The 22,947-nt window shown below is 40.4% G+C and overlaps 1 protein-coding gene across 1 annotated transcript in view; it reads right to left on the bottom strand.

Annotated features, from left to right (window-relative positions):
* Positions 1–1,045: 1,045 nt before the first annotated feature.
* LOC102845342 (involucrin-like) overlaps positions 1,046–22,947 on the bottom strand; it is a 382,191-nt gene continuing 360,289 nt past the window's right edge. Inside the window, exons 3-5 of the mRNA XM_006894279.1 lie at positions 15,899–16,082; positions 2,713–2,863; positions 1,046–1,191 (exon numbers count right to left, since the gene is read on the bottom strand). Coding sequence (XP_006894341.1) covers positions 1,075–1,191; positions 2,713–2,863; positions 15,899–16,082 — 452 coding nt within the window. The 3' untranslated portion in view covers positions 1,046–1,074. The remainder of the gene's footprint in view (positions 1,192–2,712; positions 2,864–15,898; positions 16,083–22,947) is intronic.

The raw sequence follows: 22,947 nt of genomic DNA on the forward strand, positions 1-22,947 counted from the left end.
AATATTCCAACTGCATTTTCTTGAGACCAATGTACTTCTATTTCACATGTACTTCTATTTCACATTAAGAAATCCAAATAACTCCTCATGATCCATTTCCCAGAGGGACTTCCCCCCGCCCCATACTGCTCTTAGGATAAACCAGGAAACTTTGGTCCCTCTACTTTTGACACTAAAGTGGGTTATAAGGACTAGTTTAGACTCCAAAGGCTGAGGAGAATATTTCATCTCACAGGACTAGTCCAGCAAAAATTTTAAAAGAAACAAAAACAAATGCTGCAAGTTATCAATAAGTGAATAGAGTACATGATGGACTTTCTCTGAATTCAAATGTCTTCCTGTAGCATACAAGGATCTGAGACAAATTAAAGCAGACCAAGATAGATGTTCACTTTTTGTTTGTTTGTTTGTTTCTTTAGTTTTAAACCTTCTCATTCTATTGCTGAGTTTAAATGCCAACAAAGATTAACAGCTGTGCTCAACATTAACATTAATATTTTCTGCTGTAAAGTCTACCGTGGGTAATGTATAAATTAAACAAAGAAAATTTCAGGTTCTCAAAACAGAATTTACAGATACTGAATGTAACAGAATAAATGCATTTCTATGCCGTCTAAACCATCGAACAGATAACGCAAAGAAGAAATTAAACACAACTTCTCTAATTTTTAAAAGAAAAAAGGCTCTATGCCCCACTAAACTTGAGTGCAACTCTCAAAAATATTTTCCAGTGTCCTCTTCCTTTTTTATTTTTTTTTAATTTTTTTTTTATTTGTTTCAGTCCCTGAACACAAGTCCATTACCCCAACGATATGTGTTGGTCAATGTCCTTCATTTGGCGAATTGGAACTGTAACTGTTGTGGGCAATGTATCCACCCAGACTGTAAGGGGAGGAAAATCAAAACCAAATCCTTTTGAAAGGGAAACTTTTCTGCTGGCTGGAACTCTCTCCAGGGACTCCTGTCCTGAGACTAAGTGTTGAGGAGGTGTTCTCAGGCACGGCTTCTGTGCGGTGGTGGGCTGGGACAGGCTGTGAGGAGCAGGGACACCGGTGGGCTCTGCACAGCCTCTGTCTAGGACTTCTGGACTTGGGCAACTTCTTGGCCTATTCTCCTGAGATTGCCTTTCACCTTAACAAACTCGGGAGCATTTTCTTGCTCTTCTTGTAACTTCTGCTTCTCAAGTTCAAGCTAAATAGAGTTCATTAAAAAAAAAAAAAAAAGAAAGAAAAAATTATTTGCAGAAATGAACACATTTTTCAAAATACTCTTTCTAAAATATTTAACCACCTCATTTCAATGGCATAAATTCTCTGGACTTCTCTTTATTTAAAAAAACCAAAAAATAGTGCATATGTGTGTGTGTGTGTGTGTGTGTGTGTGTGTGTGTATCCTCTAGTAATTGTGCAATTGCTGGGCGTGTCTTTAAAACTCCATAGGGCCCGAGGGCCACAGGCCCTCAGGCCAAATTTATTAATATAAGAATGAACACTCTTTAAGTGGTACAGCGGTGGTTTGTCTATTTGCTGTACTGAATAACTTGGAGTTGCCAATTAATGTGTCATAGCTGTCTCAAATGCCATGACTGTTACCCATCATGGACAGTGTTTGGAGAAGCTTCCAGTTTGATTCAGGTGTGGAAGCAAAAGTGGCATCCCCTCCCTGAACCAGATGTCTCTGGAAACTCTACAAACATCAAGAAATTATGTTAATTATGAAACAGAGTTCAGGTCTTTTGTTCATAGGGTCGCTATAAGTCGTATTTGACTTGACGATACTTAAACTAAATGAGACTAGTATTGTTATATTTTGGAAGAACATTCTTCTACTTTGTACATCACTGCTTGTCAATTTGCTATACTGAGGTAATCTGGGTTTGCTGTGATGCTGAACTTTGTGTCATTGGGGTATCAAATACCATAATGGTTTACCAATATGGATGGTGTTTTGTGGAGCTCCTAGATGTAGTACAGGTTTGGAAGCAGGAGTGGCATCCACTTCCTAAACCACATGCCTTTGGAAACTCTATAAACTTGGTACTTATAGAAAGGCATTAGATCTTTTGCTCACAGAGTTGCTATGACTCGACAGCAATCAACAACAACAGTAATTGTGTGTAATAGGAACAAACAAATTGGTTGTTACCATAAACACCACCAAAGAATGGCCCACTAACTGCTGAGTCAATTCCAACTCACAGTGACCCTACAGGACAGAGCAGAACTGTCCCACACAGTTTCTAAGGCTGTAATCTTTACAGAAGCAGACTGCTTCCTCCTTCTCCTGTGGGGCAGCTGGTGAATTAAAACTGTGGACTTTCTGGTTAGCAGCTGAGTGCTTTAATCACCACACCACCACAGCTCCTTGAGAAACGCCTAGAATCCAAAACTCGAGCATGAAAACACCAACTACTGGGATCAAACACATGTTGCTCTGAACTTTCTGTGAAGTTATATTTCACGGCAATGCCTGTTGGCAATGCCAACACTGCTATGAATTCAGTGGTATGTCTCTATTTTTGCTTGGCCTCCTGAGTCACTTTTAGGTCCTCAATAGAATTCTTGTATCAGCCTTGCATGTATTTTACTCCATTTGCTGACATACCATCTCATATCTTTCTTTTATGGTATAGACATTTACATCTGACATGTCTGGTAAATTCTGCCTGCTCCAACACTCTCCTTTCTAAGTTGTCACCCCAAACACCCTTACCTGCTCCAGCTTCTGTTGTCGCTTTAATAGTTCTATTTCCAAGTCAGATTTCTTCTTTTGTGCTTCTTCTTCCTTCTGCTTTATCACTTGGTCTCGTTTCCTCTTTTCCATCACCTTCTGCAGTTCAGGTTTATTCTGAGGGGCAAGACCCCTGGAAAAAATGCATTAACAAAAATAATTTTAAAATATAATCCAGTGGACACAACTTTCATCATTTGAAAGCCTACGATTGGGCAGGGGAGGGCCCACTGTTGTCAAATTGATTTGAACTTCCAGTGACCCTCCGTCAGGTCGCTGCGGTGGTATTCTGTAAGGGGAGACTGCTCATCTCCTGCAGGGCAGCTGATGGACTCAAAGTGCCAACCTTTCTGTTAGAAGCTGATACATCACACACCATGCCACTACTGCTCCTTAGCTACAAAAGGGGAGTCTAATATTATTGTGATATTTACTACAAAGCTCACCAGTTTAACAGATAATAATGGTGGTCTCAGAAATTCATCAACATAAAGGAAAGGGAAATGACATCTTCCAAAAGACTAAGCAAAATCTGTTCATTCACTACTAATGAACTGAGCACCTACTCTACGTAGATACTGAGCTATACAATGGACACTACTGAGGGCTCAGGTGGGGAAGGCCTGGAATGAGATGCCCAAACCATCAGCCTGATGAATACTGGATGGAGAAGAGAGAGAGATGGCACCACTGCGGGTTTTAGAGAAAGCTTCACAAGGTCTAGACCCCGATCCTTCGTACTAAATATAGCCTAGAAACTCAAGAGCATTTCAGAAATCTAGCCGGAAATACTACCCCTGGAGACCTCTTCATTGTTCAGATCTGGAAGGGGGTTCTTGTACATCTGAAGGAAAGCCTGATGCTATGCACACCGCTCCTGAGCGGTAGCAGTCCTGAAATTCCTACACTCAGGGCAGCACTCCTTCCCCCTAGCCTGTATTAACTGCACAGTTTACTATTTACAAGCATGGAAGTCAAGGTCCTGGTTTAGCCTGCCTACCACCTGCTCACGGTCTTAATTACTTCCACTGATTTCGTCTAGCTCTTAAGTATTTACTACCTGATATTATTGTCAATTTCAAATAAAATCATGCTCAAGATTATTCAAACACAGCTGAAGAGTACATCACAGGAAATGTCCAGAAATTCAGGCTGGATTCAGAAGAGGTCATGAAGTGAGAGATATAATTGCTAACACCAGGTGGACCTTGACTGAAAGTAGAGAATACCAGAAAGACATTACTTAGGGTTGTTTGTCTGTCTATACAAAGGCATTTGACTATGGATCTTAACATATTATGGCTAACACTGAAAAGAATGGGAACCCCAGAACACTTAATTGTGCTATATGAAACCTATAGCTAGACCAAGAAGGTGTTGTCTGAATAGAACAAGAGAATACTGCATAGTTTAAAACCAGAAAATGTGCAAAACAAAAATATTACTGGGTTGATAGGCAACATCATGGCAGATGGGGAGCATGATGAAATTGTCAACAATTTTATTTTACTTGGATTCACAATCAACACTCATGGTAGCAAGCTGCAGTCAAGAAAACAAAAGACATGTTGCACAAGGATAATTTGCTGTCAAGCACATCTCCAAAGGGTAAAAGTGCAACGATATCAGTTTAAAGACTAAAGGGTGCCTCACCCAAGCCACAGACTTTTCCATTGCTTCCCATGTGTTTAAAAGTTGGACAATGAATAAGGCTGACAGAAGAATCGATACCTTTGCATTGTGGTGTTGGTGAGGAGTAGTGATTATCTTATGAAATGCCAGAAGAATAAATAAGTCTGTCATGGAGGTAGAACAACCGGGGTGCACCGTCGAGGCAAGGATGGTGAAACCTACGTTGTCAGTCCTTGCAAAGGTACCACGCTGGGAAAGGTGAAGAGTCAGGGAAAGAGAGGAAGATCTTCAACAAAATGGACTGACACAGTGACTGTAACAATGAGTTACAAGCACATCAGAGATTTGTGAGGGTGGCACAGGTTAGAGGAAGGTACAGATCTGCTCTTCACAGATTTGCTGAGTTGTAGTAACTCGATGGCACTTAATGACAACAACTTGATATTAAAATGTACTAAGCGCATAAATAAAACAGAAACAAAACCACAGAACCAGAAAAAGACTAGAAATGTCACGCCACACTGACGCCACATATCCTCTGGAAGCACATATGCTCACCTGAGCATCCACGCATTTCTGGGCTGTGGGAAGGGAGCGCTACTGAGTCACCTATGACTCAAGGGACTGTGCGCCCCTCCACTCACTGCTACCCTTGATGATGACTGACAGTCCTTGTACCAGGGAGGTCAATTTATGTGGTGGTTCTCTAAACTATTTGGATCAATTAATGTGACTAATCAAACTAATGTGACTCATCAATTGGGAGGGAGTTGAGGTGGCTTTGTGGTAAGAAAGCTGCACTGCCAACCCAAAGGAAAATGGTTTGAAGCCACCAGCTGCTACTCAGAGGGAAGATGGGTAATGTCCTCCTATGTGATATACTGGCTCTGAAAACCTGCTGGAGGGACAGCTATGAGTCAGTTCCAAGTCAACAGTACATAACAAGTTAATTGGGAATCATTTGAATAACAGCTCAGTGTCAGGAATATGTGCCTTTAATTATATGAAATTCAACTTCATACTCAACTCAGTATCTTTCAAGTTAACGCTATCATCCATCTGGCACTTATCCTACTGTCATTGACGTTAGGAGCCACGGTGTCTATTCTGAATCTGAGTGACCCCATATGATGGAGTGGAACTGCCCCAGTGGGTTTCCTAGACGGCACTCTTCACAGAAGTAGATCACCTGTCTTTTCTCCCATGGAGCCACCAATCTCCCCATTATCACCAAGTGCGTAAGTATCATCATGGCTCCTCCTTATTTTCATACTTTCTGATTTAATGAGTTACATTTCAAACTGAAACAAATCCTTTCCTACCAACATATTTAAAAAAAAAAAACCAGAGGAAGATATTTTTCAAGTCATTGCTCATTATGTAAAGTCCAGTCTACTCAGAGTAGCCCTGCAGGCCAGAGAATGTGTGGCTCTTAAGGCTGTAAATCTTCAAGATTGCTATAATGTTCTCCCTCAGGATAGCTGCGGATTCAAATCAGTGTACTTTTGGGTAACAGACCACATATAATAACACCAGGTCAGAATATCAGTGAAGGTAAAGAATATTAAGCCAATGTAACATATATGCCCCTATGTCCCTACATCCCAATTTTCATTTGTTTAAAAAAAATATTTATCGGGGAGCTCTGGTGGCCTAGTGGCAAGGAGCTGCAACTACAATCCCAGAGACGCACAGATCGAATCCACCAGATGCTCTGCCAGGGAAGGAGGGACAATCTCCTCCTGTACCAGTCAGATCTGATTTGACGGTACACACACACAAAAATTAAAAAAACAAACAAACAAACAAAAGAATTTATCTTTTTATACAATAATATATAAAGATACTAGTCTAGAGTTTAATGCGTGCCTGATCCAGGCTGTGGTCTTCAAATTACTTGATATGCATCAGAGAGCCAAAAATTAACTAAAGCTGACAGAAGAAGAATCGATGCCTTTGAGGTGTGGAGCTGGAGAAGAGTAGTGAACATTACATGGACTGCCAAGAGAACAAACAGGTTTGTCCTGGAGACGGTAAAGCTAAGTTGCTCTTTGGAAGCAAAGATTTTGAAGCTCTGTCTCACATACTTTGGACATGCTGCCCAGAGGGACTAGTCCTTGGAATGGACATCACACACGGAAGGGTGGAGGAATGGCACAGGAGAGGAAAATCCTGGATGAGAAGAATTGACACAGTGACTGGGACAGTGGGAGTAGGTGTGTCAGAGACAGTGAAATTGGCTCAGGATAGAGCAGAGGGTAGAGCTACTATGCAGAAGGTTGCTATGAGTCGCAGGCAACTCACTTTTGTGATTTAATTATCATTTGTATTAGGTATTAATAGTATGGGGGTAGGAACAAAAGCACAAATATTCTAGAAATTAAAACTTTAGTTATCCTAATAAAAAATACTTATGACTACTTCATAGTTTAAAACAATTTGCTTTTTTAAATAATATGAGTAAGGGCCTTGATAATACACTACAGAAATAGTTAAAGAATTCAAATTTTTGGATTAAGAATTTATCCATGTAATTTAAATTTCAAATTTTTCTTTCCCCATATTTCACAGGCAAAATTAACGTCAACTGTTATGAGATTCCTCTGTACTATGTAAAAGCTGCTGAACAAACTTTGATATATGCCATAAGTTGACATTCCATGAATGGGCCTAACTATTGTGCAATATTCATTTTCTGTTCAAAGATTTTACAAGATGGTGACAGCGAAATAAAATATTTAATAACAGGAAGCTCAGGAAAATAGTGCTTATATGATAAATGCTCTGCACTTAGAACAGTCTAGAAGTTATAAAATTCAGTTAATATTTCATTACACTGAAACACTTAACATTCTGCACTGAGTGGAAAATGTCAAGCATGGCCCACATGATCCTCTAACTCTAAGAATGGACCAAATTGGCAAAGATAGTGTCATCAGACTGAAAGGAGCTTCTCTAAATCATAACAATTACAGCATTTTCCCTTGCCTGAGAATGGCAGAGTCCCTTTAATAAATTCTGACATGTATAATTAATAAGCATGTGAATCCTCGTGGCTTAATACCACCCAAGACCAATAGTTACTTTTTAATCAGGTAGGAACTACCTGTGACTAGTAGAGTGGGCACAGTCAATTCTTAGAATTATAAAATTAGTTTTGCAAGATAGTCAAGTATTACATGCATATTGCTTTGTACTGTCATGTCAGAACTGGCTCTTAACTGACCCTCCAGCAGCAGGTTTTCAGAGACAGTAAACTGCATGGGAGGAGACAACCCATCTTTCTCCCTTGTAACAGACTGTGGATTTGAACTGTGTGACTTTGTGTTGGCAATACAACTCCTTAACATTAGGCCACCAGATATATTTAAAAAAATTAAGAGTGAAAGCATATCTACCTCTCCATTACATGCTATCTACTAGACTGTAGAAATCTATCCTATATAAATAATGTTCCTCAAATTTGTGCCAAGACAAAAGCCTTGCTCTGCCAGCACCATTCTCATTCCTGTACTCGGTCAGAAATAGGTGCTATTAACAGTCTAGTTTATGTTTCCTCATACCTTCTGCATGTATGAGTGTAAGGCCTTTCCTCAATCTTAACATCGGTACAGTCCATTAGTGTATAAAATGTCCTAAATATTGCCATTTTTCTAGCTAACCAATACTTAGGTTGCTCCTACTTTTTTTTACTATTAAAAATGATGAGGCAGTGAACTTGCCTGTACATTTCTATTTATATTCTCACTCAAGTATTTCTGTTGGCTAGTTTCATAGAAGTTGAATTGCTGGCTAAGCATCTGCACATTTTACATTTTCATATGCAATGCCAAAATGCCTTCCAGAAAGGCTGTGGCAATTTCTATTCCCACCACCAGTCTGTGGAATGTACAGACAACTTTCAAAAATACATGTCCCAGCTCACACAAGCCACTAAATACATGCAGAAGCAGAGTGGAAGAGTCTACCTCCATTCCATCTCTGGCCACTTAAGCACACAAAGGAGATTTCCTAATTCAGCCACTTTGACCAGATGCAAGGTCTAGCTGAAGCCAAAAGGAACCTGCCCACCTAACTGCTTTACAACTCCAGGCCCAAATTCCTTCATGGGTGTGGGTGTGATTGGCAAATGGATTTCAATCCCTTGTCTTTCACCTACTTTGGCCTGCCTTGGTTAACCTCTGTTGAACTATACTGGGAGAAAGATGGGCAGTCTCCTTTTATAAAGACAGCCTCAGAAACGTCAATGGAAGACATCTATGCGTTGAACTGACTCAATGGCAGTGGGTATTCCTTACCTGACTGGATGTTGCGGCTGTTGTTAGGTGTCGTCGAGTCAAGTACGACTCACATGAACAAAAGATGAACAAAAGATCTGAACCCTGTTCTATCCTGCACCATTCTCACACTTCCTGACACACAAGAGCCCATTGCAACACAGGTCACTTTGTCAATCCACCTGCTTTAGAGTCTTTCTCTCTTCTCCAACCCTCCATCCTTCCAAGCATAGTATCCTGCTCCAACGAATAGCTCCTCCTAGCAATATGCCTAAAGTATGTGAGGTAAAGCCTCATCACTCTTGCCTTCAAAAAGCACTTCAGTTGCACCCTCTCCTGGTCGTTCATGAGATGTTCAGTGCTCTTCTCCAACTCTAAATATAAAAGGTGTCATTTTTTTTTTTTGCTGTCATCCTTAATCACTGTCCAACTCTTAGATGCACAGCAAGTAATCAGATACAAATGACTGGATATAAATGGAAATTCTATAGTATTATCGCCAAAATTTCTATCCCCCTCCCCCTATTACATAGCAGATGACATAAACCTGCTTGCTAAAACTGAGGAGGACCTGAGGCATTTGCTAGAGAAAGTCAAGGACTGTAGTCTTCAATATGGATTGAAATTTAACATCAAGAAAACAAAGATTCTCAGCACTAGCCCAATTGACAACACCAAGACAGATGGAGAAGAGATTGAGATTTCAGCTTGCTTGGCTCCACAATGAACACTTTTGGTACCAGAAGTCAGGGAATCAAAAGACAAACTGCATCAGGAAAAAGCTGCTGTCTGGGACTTTCCCAGAGTGCTGGAAAGCAATGATATCAGTCTAGACACAAAGGTGTGCCTGATCCATGCCACTGTCTTCCCAATTACTTGCTATGCATCAGAGAGTTAGACAATGATTAAGGAATAAGGAAGACAAATCAATTCCTTTGTGTTGTGGTGCTGGAGGAGAATGCCAAGAGACCAAACAGGTCTGTTCTCAAGAGAGTAAAACCAAGCTGCTCCTTGGAGGCTAGGATTTTGAAGCTCTGTCTTACGTACTCTGGGCATGTAGCCAGGAGGGAGTGATCCTTGGAGAAGGACATCATGCTTAGAAAAGTGGAGGGACAGTACAGGAGAGGAAGACCCTGGATGAGATGGATTGATACAGTGACTGGGCAATGGAAGTTGCAGAGTCAGTGAGACTGGCTCAGGGCAGGGACATAGGGTCACTATGAATCACAGGGGACTGGACAGCACATAACAACAACAATCTGTCCAGGAAAGCATACCAAAGATGAACAAGTGATAACAAAGGCAACTACAAACAGTTTACTCTGAGACATATAAATACAAAACAAAGCACCAAGTTTTATGTTTGCATCCCTAGGCATTCTAAATTACCTTAAAAGCGGATTCTTTACATGTTGTTATGTATCACAGAATTGGAAGTGACCCACAGCTGAGCCTAAATCGCAGGAGATTATCCACCTGTTTCCTACAAAGCAATAGGTAGATTTGAATCAACTGCCTTTGGCTTGGAGACAAGGATTCTGAAGCTTCATCTGACATACTTTGGACATGCTACAAGGAGGGACCAGTCCTTGGAGAGGAACATCATACTTGGGAAGGTGGAGGGACAGGGCAAGAGAGGAAAGACCCTCAGTGAGATGGATTGATTCAGTGGCTAGGGTAACGAGGACAGGTGTGTCACAGGATAGAGGAGGTTTTATAGTGTTGGACACAGCGTTGCTATGAGTCGCAGGTGACTCAACAACATAAAACAACAATAACAGAATATTCATCTTTCAACTGAAAACAAAATCTTGATATTCCTTATGCCACCCAGAATATTTCCAGAAAAATATTCCATAATCCCGAATGGTTTATTAGTAAACTGATCTGAAATTTCAAGAGTAATAAGCCAAAGCATGGGTTTTATTGCATGGCGGTTCTATGTACAACAGAATGAAATAGTGCTCAATCCTGTAACATTCTCACAGTCAAAGCTGTGTTTGAGTCTCCTGTCATAGCCACTGTCCAAAAGGTAGTAAATAAGTGGGATAGTATTATATACTAGAAAGAACCTTGGTATCTGAGCTGGAAGACCTATAGTCGGTCTCTATTCTCCTAGGTTGTGGTCCATAAGGCAGTGAGTCATAGAGCAAGGCTTTGGTCTTCTAGGCAATAAGTCATAGAGCAAGTTCTAATCTGTAGTTCATAGGCTCACTATGCAGTTGTTGACCTGCCAGTATTTAACTACAAAGCAGTGGGCTTGGACGATCTTATAATCCCTAAGAACTAACTCTAAAAACTTTTTGAATTAACTACTATAGACCTTTGTGACAAGCACATGGCTATTGATAATATAAACACAAAATTCCACAAACAAAAGACTGATTTGTGGTGACCTCATTCCTGAATCCTTCTCATTCACCCACATTGTTTTCTCATTTTTATTAATATTTTATTATTAAATATTATTATACCTTAACTTCTTTACATCCTTTGCTTATAGCTAATCTTTTATTCCAAAAAATAAGCAAGCCTATCTCAATTTATTGCACTTAACTGTACTAAGCTTTGCAGATAACTGCATTTTTTACAATCTGTGGTAGCCCCGAGGCTAGAAAGTCCATCAGCACCATTTTACAAACAGCATGTGTTCACTTCGTGTCTGTCATATTTTGTTAATTTTCATAATATTTCAAACTTTTTCATAATGCTAATGCACACTTAATATATTCTACATAACTTTTATACACACTGGGAGATCAAAAACAAGAGTGACTCTTTATTGTGGTATTTGCTTTATCGAGTTAGTCCGGAGCTGAAACTGCAATGTCTCTGCAATCATATGGTCTCAGGAGGATCCTAGAACTTGCTACTGAGCTTTTTCTTACGCTTTTTCTTACATGGTAAAGTGTGATAAAATCAGTATAATACAGTTCATTATGGGAAATATCACATGGGAAGGCCCTTTAACAAACAATGACAAAGTAAACACACTTTTATTGTGGTATAAACCAGTACAGAATTACATTATTATCCATTTACCAAAATATGTATTACTCACAATGCGGCAGTTTCTATTGTTTTAATGCGTGAACTTTCCTAAAATTTTACAAAGAAAAACCTCTACTAAAAAAAAGTCTTATGTGATAGATGATTAACAAAAGAGAAGAAACTGCCTGAAATGTTTTCACTCTAAAAATAGTTGTATTTCTAATAAGAGGACTTTATCAAACCACTATTTTACCTTGAAAAGCCCAAAGACGACATAGAATGAGCTACATTTATTTAATTTTGTAAATTGTGTTGTCTTTAATTCTGTCTTTTTTTTTAAAAAAAAGCACATTTTCAACCAGCCCAGACCCACTGAAGGGTCAGCTATGAGATGCTTCCAACTGAATAGCACACAACACTCATATGTAATCTTTTTTGTATATGTATTTATTTGTGCACATCCAAAAAGAATTCAATTTGCAATTTACTAAATAAATTTTAATTCAACAGTACCACTGTGTCTGCTGGGGATAAAAAAAGGATAAGTTATATTCCCACAATCTAAAGGGAGACATGTTTTTAAAGTGAATTCCTGGGATAGGAGCAATTATTAATTCTAGTTTGTATACTCAGGTTAAGAAAAATGTCAAAAAAGTACCCTCCTCCTCTAAACACTTTATTATACTAGTTTATTTACAAAATTCAAATACAATGTTTTCCAGAACAGATTCTTTCAAATTTTTCTCACCCTGCCCCCATCAAATTGTACAACCTGATGATTAATCCTCCCTCTGCCTGCACATCCTCATCCTTCTGCTTCCCCGTCCCCAACCCTTCGATCCTTAGACTCATTCTACAATAACGGTTTTATACAGTATTTCTCCTTGTTGGACTGAGTTAGTTCACTCAGCATAATGCTCTCCAGTCCCTCCCAAGTTAGGTAATAATTTACAAAATCATTTCTCTTGCGTGCTGCATAGTATTCCATTGTGTGAATATAAACATTTTAATTAGGCCTTCCTTCAAAAAAGGAAAGCTTAATTGGTCCACATTCAGTTCATCTAGGTTTAGGAAAGAGGAGTGAATGAGGAATCTGTGCTCCCATAACTCAGACAAAATATTCTAAAGATCTAAAACGATTCCTATATAAAACTTAATTGTCTTAAATAAAATAACCTCATAATGTGAGTAATCTCAGTACACTAGTTCTGCCTAAAACCACATAGGAAGCAAAGTGCACCAGCCCAGTGTCAGAAATTATTTACAGCCCAGATGAGGCTCACAATTTTCACAGAGGAAGATATTCAAATGGCAAACAGACACATGAAGAAACGCTCCATGCAAATCAAAACCACAATGAGGTACCATCTCACTCCAGTAAGAGTGACAAAGTTTAACAGGCAGCAAGTAATAGATGTTGGAGAGGATGTGGCGAGAAAGGAACTCTTATACATTGTTGGTGGGATTGAAAATTGATGCAACTATTCAGGAAGGCAATTTGGTGCTTCCTCAAAAAGCTGAACATATGACCCAGCTAGCTATTCCACTATTTAGAATATACCCTGAGAATGAGAACTGAGACAAACTGAGGTTTTTACACCAATATTCATAGCAGCATTATTCACCATCACAACAACAGGGAAACAGCCCAAATGTCCAAGCACAAATGAATGGATTAGGAAACAATGGAATATTATGCAGCACACAGGAGCAATAACTTTGTAAATTATTACCTAACATGGGAGGGACTGGAGAACATTATGCTGAGTAAACTAACTCAGTCACATAATGATAAATACTGTATAAAACCATTATTGTAGAATGAGAATAAGGATCCAGGAGCAGTGGGAGAGGCTAAAAGCAGAGGGATGTGGATATGCAGAGGGAAGGGGGGATTAATCATTGGGTTGTACAATTTGATGGGTGGGAGGGTGAAGAAAATTGAAAGAATGTGTTCAAATTTGTATTTGAATTTTGTAAATAAACTAGTAGAAAAAAACAAAGAAGAAAAAAGGTTGTTCTGTTCTTTGTCAAAAAAATTAATCATGGAGTTGTACAATTTGTTGGGTAGGGGGATGAGAGAAATTAAAAGAATTTTTTCTTGAAAACAATGTATTCAAATTTTGTAAATAAACTAGTAGAAAATTTAAAAAAATAAGAAGAACAGAAATAATGATAATAGTCTTTTAAAAATGCTACTTAAAAATTTAAAAAAAAACCCATGAGACTTCTCTCCATTCACTGTCAGTATTGTCACCTGATACCAACATATTCCCAAAAGTAAAGGAGATAGTCGGGAATTTCACAGTCTTAGGAACAGTTCCTCTTCTACCTTAGCCCTTTCAATTCTTAGCAAATTTTAAAATATACACACATCTCAGAAGAGGGGACAGGTTGAAAGAATTACTAATGTCTGCAGGACTGGGACCTGCTGGGAGCTTTACTCTATAGAAGGGGAATCTGGATCAAGGATATTACAAAATAGGAAGTACAGAGGAAGGGAGTTCTGGTGGCCTAGTGGTAAGAAGCAGAGTATGGGATATCCCTTGGACTGCCAAAAGAATAAACAGATTGTCTTGAAGAAGGTGCAGCCAGAAAGCTCTTTGGAGGCAAAGATGATAAAGCTTCATCTCACACACTTTGGCCATGTTGCTAGGAGAGGCTATTCACTGGATAAGAACACCATGCTTAGGAAGATGGAGGGATAGCAAACAAGAGGAAGACCCTCAACCACACGGATTGACACAGTGACTACAAAAAAGGGCTTAAGTTTGTCAGAGATCGTGAGCATAGGACGGGATAGGACAGGATTCAGATCTGCTGTTAATAGGGTTGCTATGTATGGTATTCGGCTGACAGCACCTAACAAAGTATAAAAGGAGCCCTTGTGGCACCATGGCTAAGTGCTCAGTTGCTAACCTGTTGTTATTGTTGATTGCCTTCGAATTGAGCACGACTCATAGTGACCCTAGGAACAAAAGGCTTGAAGCCCCTTTACAAGCCCCTCTACAACTATTGACATTTATCAAAGTTCACAGAGTTTCCAGAGGTATGTTATTTAGGAAGTGGATGACACTCCTTGTTAACCCAACAGTTCACAAATCCAGCCAGCGACTTTGTGGGAGACAAACTCAGTAAACTGTTCCCATAAAGATTACAGCCTAGGATAAGAGAGATGCAAATCAATACCACAATGAGATACCATTTCACCCCAGCAGCAGTAGCAAAGTTTAACAGGACAGTGAGCAGTAAAGGTTGGAGAAGATGTGGGGAGATAAAACACTCATACACTGCTGGTGGGATGATAAAATGGTACAACCATTCTGGAAGGCAGTTTGACAATTCCTTGAAACAGTGAAGATAGAAATTCCATAAGACCTAGCTATTCCACTGCTAGAAATATACCCCGAGAAAATCAGAACTGATACACAGAGATTTGTACACCAATGTTCACAGCAGTGCTATTCATCATTGCAAGAACATGCAAACAGTCCAAATGTACAACCACAATCAAATGGCTTGAGAAACTGTGGTACGTTCACACGATGGAACACTACACAGTATTCTACTCAGGTGCAACAATTTTAAAAATTACTACATAACTTGGGAGGGACTGGAGAGAACTATGCTGAATGAACTAACTCAGTCTCATAAGCACAAATACTGCATAAGACGATTATTGTAGAAATAGAAAGATAACTTGTTAAACATATATAAGGATCCAAGTGGGAAAGGGTGGGAGAAGAGGGGTGAGGAAGGGCAGGGGGTAATCAAAGCGTTGTACAATTTGGTGAGTGGAGATGGGAGCAGTAAAGGAAATGAGAATCAATCAGTGGGGATCTGGAAAGAGATGGTTATGGTGGGCAGAGTTCTATGGTAATTAATTTTATAAAACATAATGAATGGGGATTGTATGAAACAATGCAAATGAAGGATAGTGTGAAACACAATGTATATGAACTTTGTAAGCAAAACAATATACACCAACTTTTCTTTTTAAAAGGGGGGGGGGGGGGGGGGGCGGAATATTACAGCCTAGGAAACCCGATGGGATAGTTCTATTCTTGCTGCATGAAGTCACTGAGCCAAAACTGACTTAGTGTCATCCACAACAACAATAATTAAATATTGAAAGGAGGGGGGGAAAGTCTTTGAAGTCACTGTAAACATAATCAAAATTAAATCTTATTTCAGAAATGGAGCTTTTCCCTAAGTCTCCTAAAGACTTTACTCAAGTTTAATAAGCCTTGCCCAAGAAATCCCTTTACCTTTTTTGATTCATCAGAAGTTCTCTGTGAAGGTCTTGATGGTTCCGGGATGTTTTGACAGGATTGATTAGTTTCTGGGGCCTAATTAACTCAGGATTGTCATCGTTTATATAGTCCGGCTCGGCCATGATGTTTCTCGGAATGAGATACGGGTCCTTAAGCTCAGTGTCTTCAAATGAGCTGTCTGCAACAGAAAGATCAGAAAGAGGCATTGTTGTCTTTTCCTCTGAGGCTTCTCTTACAGATGCTGAGGCTCAGGATGAACACGCACGGTGCGCCACACTCCAAAAGATGCCAGCTCCGGGGTGCACAGCTGGACTGCACCGACTAGCTGGCTGAGGCTTTCGGAAAGTGGCCGGAAAGCACTCTTCTGTGACTAAAACAAGGACGTCATATAAACAGACCAGCGCTGGCACATGAGTCATAAGCAATCACACCTTGGAGTTTCAGGTCATATATTCTAAATACCACTGTAATCACACTTAGCGCTCCAGCACTAGATCCAAGTTCTTTGCACTAGATCCAAGTTCTTTATTCCTTCCTCCTGCCTCAGCAAATCAATACTTGCTATAAATGTACAAGAATCCGACCATACACTGAAGACAAGTAGGTCTCTGTAGCTCCCTTTTATGAAGTCTCTGGTGGCTTACTCCTGTCTTCTCCCTCTACAGGAGAGCCTTATGGCCTGCACCCTCTTGGATCCCTTCCCATTCTTCCCTGATAGGCCCCCTTCTCAGAAAAGCCTGACCTCCTGACTACCCGTCAAAAGCTGCAATCCCATCCCTAGCACCCAGAACACCCTCGCTGAATCTACACTGCAAAGATGATAAAAACAGAGACGTAATAATGAAGTGACTTGCCTGTGCTTCACCCAGTTTATAAATATACCACTGAAACTGCAATGGCATGGCTTCTGAACTGAAAACCAACATGTAGCTGACCAAACTGTGATGGCTCATATTTGTGCAAATACTTTTTAAAATAATGTGAAAAAGAAAAGAGTAAAAAGCCAAAGAATAAATTAACAAAAATACTAGCACTGCACATGTCATTCATGTATGCATGTTAGGAATAGCTACATGATTAAAGCTCCAAATGACTACTAAATGGTTAATATACAACAAACTATGCCAAATGTTGCTTAAATGGTACCTGCATTGATCTATTAAACAAGAACTCCTGCAGCCTTCACCACATTGAAAATTACAAATCATGTACAGCCTGAGTCAGCGATACCACCCCGGCTTTAACACACTGTCCCACGTAAAAAAATGTGCTCCTCTGCTGAAATGTTAACTGCCTCATGGACACCTCTGTGCAGGTGTAGCAGTCCTTAAAAGCAAAGAGTCATTTCACTCTAGTTAATCAGTAGACAAGAAGGCCCAAATACTTCCATAAAAGGATTGGTTTCTCTGCCCTGAGCCAAGGATAATCACCATGACGCCAAATGACAACAGTCCACTGCCCCTTAAGATCAACACGATAGCAGGGGAGGGTACAGAGGTACTCTGTGAATGCTCCGCCTGCAGCTGTCCCACTACCTGTGCACACTCCCTTATGTCACAAGCTCCCCATGGCCGCCATCCTCCCACCCCTCCTCCTTTCCTTGTAAGAAGTATTTGTGACTCCCTGCTTTTCTTAGGAAAGTACATGTCTTTAGTTCCTTGGAAAGGTCTGTTGCAAATCTAAATTGTACACAAAACATTCCTCTCTGTTTGATATGCTCGAAGTGGCATGTTATATCACATCTCCCCTAACACCAATTACAAAGTATGTTCACCACAGAATTTTGAGTAATACAGAAAAATATGAAGAAAATAAATAATTTGGAATCCTAGCATTTAAAAATATCTGGTGCTATCATCACAGTGTAATTCTTCCTAATCCTTTCTCTTTGTGTATTTAAGTACAAGCAAATATGCATTCTTAAAACAGGAAGCAAGGACCACCTACACCTATGGGCTTAAAATCTAGTGGTGAAGGAAAACTAATTAAAAAGCAAATGTTATGGTATACTTTACAACAAAAGAAAACAAGAACCTCAGTGATGTCAAGTCAATTCTGGCTCATAATATCCCTGCAGCACAGGGTAGAGCTGCCCCCACAGAGTTTCTAAGGCAGGAAAGCATCACTACAGCAGACTGCCTAGTCTCTTTCCAGCAGAGAACCCAAATTTATGATTAGCAGCCAATATTTGATAAAGGCACACAGTTCAAGTCCAACAGCTGCTCCAGTGGGATTTACAGTCTCTGAAAACCCAGAGATTCAGCTATGAGTCAGTTCTGACTCAAAGGCATATCCTGACACCTAACACCACCACCAGGACTAGGAAGTGAGTAGTGTTAAGCAAAGAGAAAACATAAAGAGAGGTGAAGAGGTCTAGGGAGAAGGGATGGCAAAGCAATTACAAGTAATTCTAAAGAGAGCAGAAGGGCTCCCCTTGAAGGCCGAAGGAAGTGAGGGTGCGTCCCATGGAGAGCCCTGGAAAAAAGGGACCGCTCCTCGAAAGCTGTGGCCAAGGGTGTGCCTATGTGCTAAAAGGGCAGGGCAGGGCAGGAAGAGGACAGAGGGTGCTAACTGAGGGTGTAGGAACAGATGATGTGGGAACCTCAAGGATCATGTATGGCCTCTGTCTCTACACGTAGGGGGCACAGGGTTGTGGAGTTTTGTGCAAAGAAGTGACAAGATCTACCTCATGCTTTTATTTCTCTAGCTGCTGCTTTTAGAACACACTGAAGGCAGGCAACCAAAGAGAAGTCAAAGAAGGGGTCACCAGAGTGGGTAATCCAGGTGAGGGTTTAGACCTGAATGGCAGCAAAGCAAGTGAGAGGAGGGGTTCATTCAGGCTATGCTTTAAAGGTAAGGCTTGGATTTCTGAGAGATTGTATATGAGGTTTAAAAAAGGAAACCTCCTCAGATACCCACAGCCAAATCTCTTTCATTCTTTTAGATCCTGATAAATTTCAAATATTCTGTTAATGCTTCAGTGAATAATCAACTCTGAACAACTCTTGGTATTTTCCCTCACCAATTCCCAACTTTTATTATTGCAATAATTATATAAGTCTTATTATCTTTTGATTGCAAAGATCACATCTGACTTAAATTCTTATTCGCCAGGCTTACTTGACTGGTTCAATCAATATTACACTTAAATGTGTTTAAGTAGTACTACTTAAGACAGTTCTGAGTAAGTTACCTACCAGTAGAGGGAGCTGCTGAGCTATCTGTAGTCCACAGCAACAAGGGACAGGTTCAAAATGCAAACTCACTGGCAGAATTGGAACTGACTCACAGTTGACCCTCTAAGGGTGGGTTTTCAGAGGAGGTAAATCACACAGGAGGAGACTGACATCTTTCTCTCTCAGAGAAGATTGTGGGTTTAAACCACTTGCCTTTAGGCTGGCAATGCAACTTCCTACCACTACTAGGTAAACTGCTTCACTATGTACTGACAGCAGTCCAGCTGAGGTGGATTGGACACAAAAGTACTCTAAGTGGAAAGTAATACCAGATGCAATATCACTGCTAGAAACAGACATCTACCAGATGCTCTGCTGGAGATGGAGAGGAAATCTCCTCTTGTGCCGTCAGATCTGATTCGACAGTATGTTGTTGTTATGTGCTGTCAAGTTGCTTACAATTTATAGCAACCCTATGTACAACAGCCCTGAAACCTGTTCTGTCCTGTGCCCACACACCTCCCCTCATTACCTCAGCAGTCACTGTATCAATCCATCTCATCAACAGTCTCCCTCTCCTTCTCTGTCCCTTCACCCTTCCAAGCATGATGTCCCTCTCCAAGATCAGGACCCTCCTCACAACATGCTCAAAGTACGTCAGACAAAGCCTCAGAATCCTTGTCTCCAAGGAGAAGGCTGGCTTCACCCTCTCTAGGACGAACCTGTTTGTCTTCTCCAGCACCACAGCTCAAGGCATCAATTCTCTTTTTATCATCCCTAATCACTGTCCAGCTCTCTGATACATAGCAAGCAACTGCGAAGACTATGGCCTACAACAGGCGCACCTTAGTCTCCAGACTGCAATCTTTGCTCTTTGACGGTATACAATAAGGAAAAGAAGGGAGAGGCTGAAAGAAAAAAAATATATACAGTCAGTCTTGTAAGTGATTCCTACTTGTTTTGTTTTTTAAAAAAGAAGTATCAAGTTGATAAAAGAAAACTAGTATCATCTCAATTGTAAAAGAAAAAGAGCTGGTCTGAGGAGATCTTAAGCAAACCTTCATTTCCCTGACTCTCAGTTTTCCCTTCTGTAAAAATGACTGTAATGTCCTATGAACTGACTGAAGTATTTATGTAAATTGTCTGTATTATCCGTGGCATGTTTATGAGTAATTGAGATCTCAGTACATACAAATTGTAGCATTGTACCATTGAGTCAGAAGCAGCCATAGCTGACCCTCTAGTGAGTTTTCAGAGGCTGTAAATTGCATGGGAGAAGACTGCCCATCTTTCTCTTGTGGAGATGCTGGTGCATTTGAATCACCTGCCTTTGGGAATTTTGGTAGCCTAGTGGTAAGGAGTTGTATTGGCATCTCAAAAGTACACAATTCAAACCCACCACCTGCTCTGTGGGAGAAAGATGGACAATCTCCTCTTATGATAAAAGGATTTATTTATTGCCTCTGAAAACCTGCTGGAGAGTCAGCTATTGGTCAGTTCCAAGTTGAAGGGTCACAACAAAAACAATTCCTTGCCCACTAGTTCCCTAAACAGAAGGATGGTAAAACGTATCTCACATACTTTGGGCATGCTGTTAGGATGGGGGCCAGTCCTCGGAGAAAGGTATCAGGCTCTAAAAAGTGAAGGATCAGCAAAGGAGGAGACCCTCAAAGAACAGACAGACACAGTGACTGCAACAATGGGTTCATGTGGGAGAGGTAAGTAAGATACCACAGGACAGAGTACAGTTCAGACCCGATGTTCATAAGGTCACTATGAACAACCACAAATGGCCACATATGTGACTAGTATCAGAACACATTTTATTTAAAGGTCTTATATACGTAACTACCTCTCTAGGTCTGTTTCCTAAAAAATGTCAGGTTTCATCTAAATGACCTACAAACCTCCCTTTTCTAGTGCCTTTCAACAAATCTAAAACCCATTCACTCTACAAACATAAGAGCCGTCTGGAAGGCCTGGCATGGACTTCAGTCAGAGGCTGGAGGTGGAGTGCAGCAAAAAAAACTGGAAGGTCTGACCACAAGGCTTAATTTCACACAGTTCTGGGGTGGAGCAGGCTCCTGGAAATTCTTAAGGTGTTGAATGTTGTTGTTGTTGTTTAATGCCGTCGAGTCATAGACGACTCATAGCGACCCTATGAACGAACAGCCTGAGCACTGTTCGTACATAGAGTTTCCGGAGGCAAGCCATTTTGGAAGTGGATGCCGCTCCTGCTTCCAGGCTTGATTTAGTCGGGAAGCTCCAGCCAACGCTGTCCACCATGGGTGCCCATTACCACGAAGTTGAATTGCAACATTAAATTACATTTTAGACAGTGTGCACTGAAAACTACCACATGATGAGAATTCTGCCTTTATGTCTTATTTATCAACAAATGGAAACGGTTACTAAATTCCACTATCTCAGAAGATAAGGAAATCCCACCCTCATAGATGGAGTTTGATCCTTGTTATTCTTATAACCCTGTAAGAGGTTCATTCTAGGCCCAGTTCTATGTTTACCTCAGATATTTTATGTTAACTGCTTCCCAGAGAAGTTACCATACCACTGAGAATTTTCACAACTGGGCTAATAAAACAAACATTTATTGAAGCAGAGTTTCCTCATCACATTGTCTTGGTGCAAAGGAAGTATCTAAGCTAGCTAGCAGTAGTTCATCTGCATCCTACTGAATAAAACAATAAATAAATAAAATTTAAAATCTAATCCTGAGGATTTAAAAGCCAGAATTTAGAGATTTAATTACTTTTCCTGCTCATCTACATATTTAAAATTTAACTTTTACTGCCTCTAGCAGCTCTGGTGGCCTAGTGCCAAGAAGCTGCGCTGCAATCCTGAAGACACGCCGCTGGAGGCCACCAGATGCTCCTTGGGAGAAAGATGGGCAATCTCCTCCCACGATTAAACCCACCCAAGGGCCAGCTATGGGCAGTTCTGACTAGACGGCACTCAACAGTAACAACCACTACCTCTGAAAATCTGCTGGAGGGTCAGTTATGGGTCAGTTCCAACTCCACACAACAACAACATAAATTACAAAGAAGTAGATTACCCATCTTTCTCCCAAGAAGTAGCTAGTGGATTCAAACAGGCTGCCTTTGGGCCGGTAATGCAACTCCTCACCTTCTAGGTCACCAGAGTTTCTGAGTTACTACAGAAACTTCTGGAAAGTTTGAAAATAATATCAAGGCATTCCTTAAAAGAATTTACTTCCCAGGCTCTGCCTAGCAGATTCTGACAGCCCTCTGACATTATCCCATGATATTCAAGCCAAGTACAGGAGATAACAGCCTGCCAAACTCTAGGTCGAAGCCTGAAAAGAGAAAGACACTCTTTAGATGCACCTCAATCTACCCAAGGTGACAGTCCTCAGTCAGGAAGAGACTTGAAAAAATCCTAAGAGACTGGAATTTTCCAAACAACAAATGCTTTCACCTGACAGGCTCCTGTCTCAGCCCTGGGCCAAATATAAAAAATTCCATCTTGGATCAGGTAATTGAAGGCATCAAACAAGCAATCAGAGACCTCTGTGGGTACAAACCTGCTACAAGCAACGCCCAACCCAAGCCATCTTTTTTCATTCCTTACCCAGCTCCACTACCGCTGTAGACGGGTCTCCCAAGACATGCATCTAAAAATAAGGAAACTCTCAATAAATCCTGCTAATAAGCCGCTGGAAAAATGTCAAACAGTTATGTTCTTGGGAAAATATCAAACTTATTTTCTCATCAGTACTATCGCCCCTAAAATATGTGCTTTTCCAAGAAGGCCTATATATTTAGAAAATGTGGATGGAGGAGGGGAGAGATTACTATCAAAGGGAGAATAAAACTGGAGCACAGA

This window comes from Elephantulus edwardii, unplaced genomic scaffold, assembly GCF_000299155.1.
Source record: "Elephantulus edwardii isolate Elephantulus edwardi_28Jun2011 unplaced genomic scaffold, EleEdw1.0 scaffold00139, whole genome shotgun sequence".
Taxonomy (NCBI): domain Eukaryota; kingdom Metazoa; phylum Chordata; class Mammalia; order Macroscelidea; family Macroscelididae; genus Elephantulus; species Elephantulus edwardii.